General features: G+C 33.0%; 1 protein-coding gene across 5 annotated transcripts; it reads left to right on the top strand.

Moving 5' to 3' along the window:
* The first annotated feature begins 1,804 nt into the window (after nucleotides 1–1,804).
* On the top strand, nucleotides 1,805–10,584 carry LOC18037845 (probable protein phosphatase 2C 60). 5 transcript variants are annotated; one of them, XM_024180162.1, is made up of 13 exons: nucleotides 1,805–1,996; nucleotides 2,701–2,824; nucleotides 4,560–4,623; nucleotides 5,833–5,941; nucleotides 6,663–6,816; nucleotides 6,930–6,977; nucleotides 7,455–7,547; nucleotides 8,018–8,143; nucleotides 8,901–9,024; nucleotides 9,135–9,211; nucleotides 9,608–9,660; nucleotides 9,971–10,025; nucleotides 10,107–10,584. In XM_024180162.1, exons 1-13 carry the CDS (start codon nucleotides 1,818–1,820, stop codon nucleotides 10,308–10,310), a joined length of 1,410 nt encoding a protein of 469 aa, XP_024035930.1. In that variant the 5' UTR covers nucleotides 1,805–1,817; the 3' UTR covers nucleotides 10,311–10,584. The 5 variants fall into 5 exon arrangements, with proteins under 5 accessions (XP_024035930.1, XP_024035932.1, XP_006427655.1 ...); XM_024180165.1 differs by lacking the exon at nucleotides 1,805–1,996 and adding an exon at nucleotides 2,096–2,371; XM_024180164.1 differs by lacking the exon at nucleotides 6,930–6,977 and having other exon boundaries at nucleotides 1,807–1,996.
* The last annotated feature ends 234 nt before the right edge of the window (nucleotides 10,585–10,818 follow it).

Below are 10,818 nucleotides of genomic sequence, written 5' to 3'. Positions count from 1 at the left end.
ATCTAAATAATTTGAGTAAACCTATAAATCCTTGGAAATATCAAATTATTTTAATTTATTCCAATTATAATCATCGCCAATTTTTCTTCACTTCAATCCTTGGAAATATCAAATTATTTTAATTTAAATGGAGTAATACATATGTTTTCTGAGAGTACGAAATATGTTAGTATTTCAAATGATGTGATATAAAATGTCAATTATTACTCAATAGATAATAATTATTGATTGGTGACATGTATTTACAGTATTTTGAAATACGAACTTTCGATCATATGCTTTAAATGTATCACTAGTTATTATTCATTTAAAGAAACATGTGCTGATAAAAAAAAAAAGGAAATTTACAACCGTCCACCTGTTTGTTTTGTCTTTTTCAAAAATACACAAACACTTTTTTTTTTTTCAGCGCGCCACCTGAAGTTCACTTTTTGTTGCATTCTTCCACTTCCGTCTAATTTCCGTTAGCAAATTTAACTGAATGACCTTTTTACCCCTCAAAATTACAATTTAACCCAAAATAAATAGAAATTGGAGATAAATTGGATGGATTTAATTTTTTTTCAAAGGTGGATGCTAGAAATTGGAGGAAAATAATGTTTGTTGCTTGCTAAATTTAGAAAATTTGTATTTATTTTTTTGGAGGAAAATAGTGTTTATTACTTGCTAGATTTAGAAAATTTGTATTTATTTTTTTGAAAGAGAAAAAATAAATACAAATTTTCTAAATCTAGCAAGCAACAAACACTATTTTCCTCCAATTTCTAGCATCCACCTTTGAAAAAATTTAAATACATCCAATTTATCTCCAATTTCCATTTATTTTGGGTTAAATTGTAATTTTGAGGGGTAAAAAGGTCATTTCGTTAACATTCCGTTAAATCTACTAACGGAAATTAGACGGAAGTGGAAAAATGCAACAAAAAGCAAACTTCAGGTGGCGCACTGAAAAAAAAAAAAGTGTTTGTGTATTTTTGAAAAAGGCAAAACAAACAGGTGGACGAGTGTAAATTTCCCAAAAAAAAATTGTAAGAGAAAATGTAGGGAAGGAAAGACAAGAAGAGGATGATTGAGAGGAATGAAATTTGGAATATAAACTGGGCTCCATATTATCCATAACGGGCCTCCCAACTCTCAAGGCCGACTATGCGACTCGTGAGCCACTTCTTTGCGGGGGATGAAGTCCAAATTTTGAATGGACGATCTTAGATTCAATAACTTCCAATAAATTCGAGTTATTTATTAAATGAATTAGAGTATCCAAATTCAGATTCGTTTATGTATAAACGAATTGGTTCATTTAATCCGAGTATCATAGAGTATATAATATGTGTTTTTTTTTTCTTTTTCTCAGTCAATTACAAGAACATCTTTGAAAGTTATTATTCTCGTTAATTTAAAATTAAAAATTTTCAAAGTTAATGAATAATTTTATTAAACAAATCATAAACGAATAACTTTAAATTTATTTTCGACCCACTTATTGTGCAAGTTAACACAAATTCGACCCGTTTATTAAATTAAATATTAATAAACGAAATCAATATTTTCAACTCCAAACGTATTTATCTAAAATGTGACAACTTCTTTATTGTTGTCCTTTTCTGTTCCAACAAATACTTCCAAACTTATTTTTCGGATTTTCCTTTTATAAAACAACATGATCATCATCAATTCATCATCATCATCAAAAGCATCATTTTCAGTATCAGCAACGGATTTTTTTTTTAAAAAAAAACAAAAAACAAAACAAAGAAAACGCTCCCCAATAATACACACCACAAGGCCATCAATCATTTAACATTCTGGCACGTGCAATGCACGTGACACAACCGCTGCTGGTTTTCTCATTCAAAAACCAGTACATGCCAAAAAACAGAAAACAACAAACAGAAAGCGATCGTCAAATTTATCATCCAATTTTCCAAATCAAGTCCCCCAAAAAAAACTCTCATCACTCACTCTTAACAGATCTCATTCTCTCTCTGCTCAAAGTGTACGGACACTTCGACTTTCGTTATTTATTTTATTTTAATTTTTCATGTAATATTTGTTTTCTTAATTATCTGCCGTGTTTTTTTTTTTTTAAATTTGATTTCGATTTATCTTTTATAATTCACTCCGTTCAATTCGATCTCCACTATATTATCTTACAGACTTCGTGTAAACTTTACATTATTTGTTCTCTTTCACGATCCGTTTGGTTTGCAAGAAAACGCGAGAAAATCGAAAGAATTTTTTTAAAAAAAAAAAAAAAGTGAAAGCGCGCACACACTCTGTACTGCTTCAAAACCGTTTACCTTTTTAGCGCTTAGAAAATTCAAAAGATTTTGAATGCTCTGTTTTACTCGACAAACAAGGAGTCTTACAGGTTCATATCCTTTTCGATTATATTTATTTAATTAATTTAGTTTTTGTTTCATTAGCTTGCGTTAATCTGGTGATCGGATTGGTTTAACATGTAATTTAGTTGACTTTTTTTTTTCCCCGTGAGGTTGCTTAGAAAATTATATACCAAACCTCTAAATTGCATTGTAATTATTAAAAATATCTTTATTAGGTATCAAATGTTTCCTTTTTTGTTTTCTTATTTAGAAGCTAACATTTATATTGTCGTTAATATATGTATGCGGTAGTGAATGTGAAGAATGACTGAGTTTTGTGATTATTTATTTATTTACCTTTTTGGTGCTGTTTCAGAAAGAAAATGGGGGTATATCTGAGCACCCCCAAGACTGAGAAGTTCTCGGAGGATGGTCAAAATGAGAATGTTCGATATGGATTGTCGTCGATGCAGGGGTGGCGTGCGACCATGGAAGATGCTGTGAGTACCTTTTGCACTATTAGTATTTACTTAAATTTTGCCAGTATGGGACTTAATTACATGCTCGAAAGTATGAGAATGTAATACTGTTTTCTAGTATATGGCTTTTGTTTATATCCTAATTAATTGGAATGTTCCATGGAATCTCTTAAAGATTGAGAAATGGATTGGAGCTTTATAAGTATATTATCATATGTTGGTTGACTCTGTGCAACCACTAAAACCTTTGTATAGATGGTTAAAGAATATACTGAAGCTATGATACTACAGAATATAAGGGTAATCACAATAGCATTGCATTTCTGGCAACATATCGTCAAACACATATTCTTAATAACATTTGGTGAAATGTTTGTAAGTCATTACAATAGACAGCATATTACCATCTAAATTAAGCAAAACATCAGCATTGGGAGGCGATGTAGGACTGGTTTTAGCGTCAATAGATTTAGGTCATTTTTCTGAAGAACAACTGTTGGGTAGATGAGATTCTTTCTTTAGACTTAGTTAGGATAATGATGGTGTAACAATATGTTCTGATGTATATTGAAATAGTCAAACCTGTGGATAATGTTCCAGGGTATTGAATTGTACTTTTGAGCAGTGAACAATAATCCAGCTTAGAGCTGAATCAAACTCAATGGACTGACATCCTGTTCAGCAAAAGAGTATATTGTCAAAATACCCTCAAGACTAAAACTTGATAAAACTACAAAAATAAAGAACTGATGCCTTGATCGGCTGTGGTGAACCATCATTTCTAGACCAAAAAGATGCCTTTATGATTATGTTGGGTATGATGTTATGAATTGGCATATAAAGAAAACTATATAGTTTTTTTGTAACTATGCAATTGACATGGCGTGGGACATGTGAACGTATAGATTTAGGAATCATTTTATTAAATTACTGCTTGCCCGAAAAACGTAAGCTTATGGGTAAGGCCAACAACATTATTTAAGTTCTAAATGGTTTTTACATTTAGGGCTCTGGATCAAATACAGCAATAAGGAATACAGAAATCTTAAGCATGCCTTATTTTTAATCATTTTTGTAAAGAGATCCAATCATTTTTGTAAAGAGATCCATACACACGAGAACTTGGTGAAACTGGCTTTGTTGCCATATTAATTTGCTACTCGACCTAAAAATTTAAAGCTTTTATATTTAATGTTCCGTTAATATTAATTAAGTTCTAATAGTAGCTTTGGCATAGCTAGTACATGAATGTGATGAAACGAAAGGGGACTTATTATTGTTGAAGCAGGTGAGATTTCAAATGAGTTGATTTGCTTCTGTAGTATCTTATATTTTGGAATTAATTACTCTCTTTGGCCTCACTCTTATTAACCTTAAATATTTCTATCAATATAAGATTATTTTGTCGAAACTCATCAAAACACTTCAGAAATGTGCTGCTTAACCTTCCAAAGCGTGAGAACTTTAACATTGTCGATACTCTTTCTAGTATTCATTCTGTTTTACAAATATAACTTAGTCTGAAAGAAGAAGATATGTTCCTTTTATTGACACTGTGTCCAGGTTTGTTGGGAGACTAGTGTGTCTTGTGTGGGTTTTGACAATGATATGGCTCCTTAAAATGCATCTTGCCATCAAGTATATAGATACTGCTATTTTCTTATTGTGGGAACAATTAGTGAACTTAGCTTTTAATTTTCTGTAAATCAATGCAATTTTGCTTGTACATGCTAAAATTTTCTGAGTTGTTCTACAGCATGCAGCTTATCCAGATTTGGACAGTTCTACATCTTTCTTTGGTGTTTATGATGGCCACGGTGGTAAGTATATGCGTTCTGTAATTTCTGAATTCAGTTAGTAAGTTTCAAATCTTTCTTATTATCTTTTAAAGTTTTTATGCAGTTGTATGTGGTATTTGAGTTGCTTTTCTTTAAAGAACTTAATTTATTTCTCTGTTAATAATCTAATTACTTCTTGATTAACAAATTATTTGATGGTCAGTTGATTTCTTATCATAATTGCTTGCCACATTGGAACCTTTGCATAAATTAAAAGCATTTTCTAGTAGCTCACAGTGGGTGTAGATGTAAAAACCTTAGTCTTCTCTGTTACCTTGAGCTTCAATTCCACCGTCAGGAATTTAAAAATTTGTTTAGGTGTGAATGTGTTTGGTCGGAAAGCAAGGTCTACAGACATATATTTAGCCTAATTTAAATTATAAGAAACATATGCCTTCATTGCAAAGAGGATACTTAATTAATGAACTCCATGTATGTTGCTGTCATTAATGAACTAACTATTTACAATACGTATATTTGATGTAATGTGATGTAATGTTGGAATCAATAATGGTGGCTTGATTTGTTTAATTTTCTGTATGAAGTATTCTTCAGCTTTTACTTTCATCACACTTTTAGCATATTTGAGACTTCTGAGTTTTCCTATTACAACATTGCAACTCTAGGTCTCAGCAACTGCATCACTAAACAAGTTTTAAGCTTTCATTACTAAATTAGCACTTTTTAGGTCTGTCGAGTTATGATGTGCTTTCCTGTAGTGAATTTATTGTCAAATAGTAGCAGGTTAATTGAATGATATAAGTACAAGTTATATTACTTATAGTGAATTTACTTCTCAACAGATCATCAAGAGGAGATGCTATATCACATTACCTGTAGTTACTCTTTCATCTATCATTTTTTCCTTTGAATTAATTTTTTTTTTTTTTAAATGTTGCATTGAACACCTTACTAGATACTATTATAGGCTAACTCTTTTGTTAATACTGATGTGAGTTTCCAACTTTTTTTTTGGGGGGGTGTTTGCTGTTTGTGGAGTGGGGTTAATTAACACTAATAATACATTGTTTGTTTAGAAATTGTGAAATACTTATCCAGTAGCTCTAAGTATATTGGTATTAGACTGCTTATCTTGGTAAGGGTCTTCCATGCAACATTCTCTGGGATGGGATGCTGTTTTCAAATTATTTAATTCCATCTCATTTTCTTAGCAAAAGCATTGATATGTAGGTAAAGCAGTGGCCAAATTTTGTGCCAAGTATCTTCACCAGCAGGTGCTCAAACATGAAATTTATTCAGCTGGAGATTTAGTCACTTCAGCACAGAAAGCTTTTCTCAGGTGATATTGTTAAGATGTTCAAGAACTTTTACACTTGGTATTTTGAGCAGATGCCCGATGTAATCATAACTCCAAGAGGCAGCTGGTTGTCTTTTACCCCTAAGTCTTGTGTTCCATCTAGCTGGGAATCTGAAACTGGACATAGAACAATTATTGCCACTTTAACCATGTTATTGGCCATAAAGTTTTTCTTTCAGGCAATCACAGTTTTTTTTTTTTTGGGGGGGGGGGGGGGGGGTGGGGCTGTTTTTTCCCCCTTTTTTGGGTTTTTTTGGGGTTGGTGTTGGTTGCAGGAAGTGGGGGGTCGACTTAAGCTTTTGCAGCTCTTTGTGCCCAGATATTGATCTTTGATTGTTCAGACTCTAATTTTTCTTTATCTTGGCTATGGTATTCTGTTTTATTTGCTGGACATTTTTCTTAAACCTTTGCGTGAATTAGCTTGAAAAGGTGGAAACGGTATACTGGATCTGATCTGTCCGATAACTCAATGCCACATTCCACATCACTGATGTACTAAATTTATTGCTACTGACTTTGGCCATTGTTGGCTTAAATTTCTGAGGTGTTGTTTTCAGAAAAGTGAAAGAGAAAGAAGGAAGTTGCAATTTTTGGATGAAATTTTTGAATTTATTTAAAGCGAAATTACCTTTTGTGTTTCTGAAGTCAAAACTTTTGTTATATTCTTCTAATGCTTCCAGCTAGTGTAATATTGTTGGTGCAGAATGGATGAGATGATGCGTGGACAAAGGGGATGGAGAGAATTAGCTATACTGGGAGATAAAATGGACAAGTTTTCTGGCATGATTGAGGGGTTCATATGGTCTCCTAAGGGTGGTGAAGCCAATGATCATTTTGACGATTGGGCATCGGAGGAGGTACTTATCAACAATCTTTTGATTTTATGTACGAATAAACACTGCTTTTGGCTTTCTTTTTTTTTTCTCGATTGCTAGCAATTTTTTCTGCAATCTAAAATTTTTGTATGCAGTACAAGCAACATGGCTTTCTGCGGTATCTTATCAACAGACTTTTGATTGTATGTATGAATAAACAGTGCTTTCGGCTTTTCATTTGTTGATTGCTAGCAATTTTTCTGCAATTTAAAGTTTTTTGATGCAGTTCAAGCAACATGGCTTTTTGTGTCTTCTGAAGTTTGTTGCAATACTCTTATGGTTCTGAACATTAATGCCCATGTCAATATGCTACGGATCCTGGTTTTGAATTTCAGCAACCATTCTTCGTAATTTTTAACCTTTGAATTTTGTTGAAAATCAGTTCAAGTTTACATAAGCTAGGTTTGCTAAAATCTGTAAGTATTGAGTGCATGTTACTTTCATCTGCATTTGAATTTTGATCCCATTTTTCTGAAATCAGAGTGGTAACCTTTGCTGTAGTCAAATGCATTACCATGTATCCTTTTCATATCTGTCACTCATGCAAGGAATCTCAGACATTAAAATTAAATTGAAGGTCAGAATAGTGGATTGTTGGGAATTTTGATATCGTGTATTAGCCATTCAGAAAAGTCAAGCAGAAACCTACAGACAGCCTGGACAAGTGGACCCATCGTTATATGAGTGACTTCTTTTTTGTGGCTTTTCTGGAAGTACGTCTTTCTGCACCATGTAGGCAAATTGGGACTTGTAATTTACTCTAGGAATTGGTATATTGATTATTCAGAAGCATAAGCAATAGCCTTCTAATAAGGTTTTTGTTAGATTTAAAGTATATTATGTTTGGAAAACCAAAATTTAGTCCCTACACAGCAGATAGATGTGTAAATGAGTGCCATGAGTATAATTAAACTGAGGTTCTTTTTTCTTCACTTGACTTTAAAATCATCGTGGACGCATGCTTTGAGGTTTTTTTGTCGTTGTCTCCCAGCAATCTTTCAAATTATCTGGCATTGAGGCTTATTCTTTTCTTTTTGGCAGTTATTGATATGATTTGTCTCATTTTACTTGATATTATATCTCATTATGGTTGATTGATTTATCATCTGGTTCATCTGCTAATTTATGTTTATAATGTGATTAAAATTTTAATGACATGGTTAACATATGAAATAAAAACTAGGGTCCTCACTCAGATTTTCATGGACCAACTTCTGGAAGTACAGCTTGCGTAGCAATCATTAGAGACAAGCAACTCGTGGTTGCAAATGCTGGTGATTCTCGTTGTGTGTTATCGAGGAAGGGCCAGGTACTTTTTTTGCGTCTTCTGTGCTTTGCTACTTTGAACATTATACCTTTGCTTTTAGCCAATTGGGTAATATGTATGTTTTCCAATTCTTCTCCTCTGCACATCTGCTCTTGGTTCCATACAGTTCAGCGTTTTAAGTATTTTGTCTGAATGGTTAAAGAACATACTATTAGGTGAACCAATAATAACACTTCTAGGTGGCCCATTGTTCCCATGAATTTCTTTGATATTTGAACTGCATGTGACTTGAAAAGAGTGCGGTATGAGTTTTATGTGCATCATTTGATAGGGACCCATCAAGGTTAGTGGATATTTGATGAGATGAATGTGTTGAAATGCTATTAGTTATATTATGTTGTTCCATAATTTAATTGGATGCGAGGTACTTCTGTCAGTTCTTTTTAGCATCCTAAGCCCAACCCCACACCACACACCAACACAAAAATCAAATAAATTTCCCCTCCAAGGTTGGTGTGAGGGGGAATTGATCCCTTGATCTCTTGCTTCTACTGCAAGGGCCAAACCAACTTGGCTATTCCCTTAGGTACTATTGTCAGTTAAGGTCTTTCATTTGCTAAATTCCATATACTTCTCATTTTCCCAATGATTGCACTGGCAGCCAGCACTGCTTACTGATTTCTGAACATAGTGTCAAATCTTAGTTCTTGTATTCTTTGCCATGACACCTGTACAATGTAGTACTGCCATATTTAGCAAACCTACATGTGCAGTGTTTTATTGAAATCGTTTTCTGCAGGCACTTAATCTATCTAAAGACCATAAGCCTGATCTTGAGGTTGAGAAAGATAGAATTCTCAAAGCTGGTGGTTTTATACAAGTTGGACGTGTTAATGGAAGTTTAAATTTGGCGAGAGCTATTGGTAATTATATTCATTTTAGTATCAGTCCCACTTGAAAGTGAAATAATAGAGATTTCTTTTCTTCTTAATTTCAATTGCCTCTTGTGCGAATGGCTTTCTGGTGGTGCCAGGAGATGTGGAGTTCAAGCTAAACAAAAGTTTGCCTGCTGAAAAACAGATTGTGACTGCCAATCCTGATATAAGTACTGTAAGTTGCATCAGTACTTCTGTGTTATTTCGGTTATCTTATTTCGAATGTCAAACTGGCACCTAAGATTTATTTAATATTATATCAAACATTGTTAGTTTTTTTTTACATGTCTATTTTCTATATATGTGGTATATATTTCCTTTATTTGGAAGAATTTGATGAATATGTGTTGGTTTTTACCATTTGTATGCTAGGATATGTTACTGTCTAATAGACATATTCTAGTCGCATTGCAATATTCTTACCTTTTCCTTATTTGTCTTGAATTAGATTGAATTTGATGAATATGTATTGGTTATTACCGTTTGTATGCTAGGATATGTTTACTGTCTAATAGACATAGTCTATTGACATTGCAATATTCTTACTTTTTCCTTATTTGACTTGAATTAGATTGAACTTTGTGATGACGATGAGTTTCTTGTCATAGCTTGTGATGGGATTTGGTAAGTTACTCTCTACTTTTAATTATAGATAAATGGTTTTTAGTTAAAGAAATCTATTTCATTTTTGCTGCACTAGATTTAGAATTTATTTCTGTAATGTACAACCCAAACATTGTGAGAAATTACTATCTGCAGCGACTTTTATACTTTAGTAGTATCTATGACTAGCTAATGCTACGTCTTTTTGCATCTTCAATATTTCAATTTTAGCTTTAATGGTATTTGGCCTGCATGTATTTCCTAGCAAATGCTTGAAATTCAGTTAACAATATTTTCTGTTAATTTGATGAATCTCCAACTTGTGTTCCAGGGATTGCCTTTCAAGTCAAGAACTTGTCGATTTTGTCAGGGATCAATTAACCAACGTAAGTGTTTTAAGATGCCCTGTGAAATGTTGTTGGATATAAGTACTTAGAAGGTAACAAAGGTCATCTGATCTTATGCAGGAAACAAAACTATCAGTCATTTGCGAGAAAGTATTCGATCGGTGCTTGGCTCCATCAGCTGGTGGTGAAGGATGCGACAACATGACCATGATCTTGGTTCAGTTTAAAATTCTTTCTAATAATGGTCCTTCTGCGGCTGAGCAGCCACCATCTGACCAACAATCCAAGTTAGCCAGCAGTTCAGCAGGGACTGAATCGAATTAGCTGTAGCACTCTTTGCACTGACTAAATGGTACTCATTTTCTACTGTCTGAAACACTGCTGAGCTCAGAACCATGGTCCCTGATTTTACATTCGGAAAACGATTCTCATGATTTGGTTGTAAATATTTAAGCTTTTTCATTTTAATGGGATAGATAATCCTTAAAGATCTCTGTACATGTGTGTACTTTTACTCTGGTTTGTTTTCAAAATTGAAATCACTACTGAGAATAGTGTCTTTCAATTCCAAATGTGAGCGTAGTCGCTGCTTAATTCAGATCGAGGAAGCATTAGAATTTTTTTTTTTTTTAAAAAAAAAAGGGCTTTGAGACTTTGAGAATTATTATAAACCTTTTGAAAATTATGGATTTTTCATTGTCATAAAATTTATCAAATAACTTTTTCTTTTTTTCTTCCCTATATCATTCAAACTAGTGACTCTGTTTGCAATTAGATGAAATATTGGCATTTATTACAGGTGCTTTGTTTCTTGATTTAGTTTTTGTTTTTA

Source organism: Citrus clementina, unplaced genomic scaffold (genome assembly GCF_000493195.1).
Source record: "Citrus clementina cultivar Clemenules unplaced genomic scaffold, Citrus_clementina_v1.0 scaffold_7, whole genome shotgun sequence".
Classification (NCBI taxonomy): Eukaryota; Viridiplantae; Streptophyta; class Magnoliopsida; order Sapindales; family Rutaceae; genus Citrus; species Citrus x clementina.
Note: the sequence above shows the minus strand (reverse complement) of the source record. Positions and strands in the feature narration are given on the sequence as shown.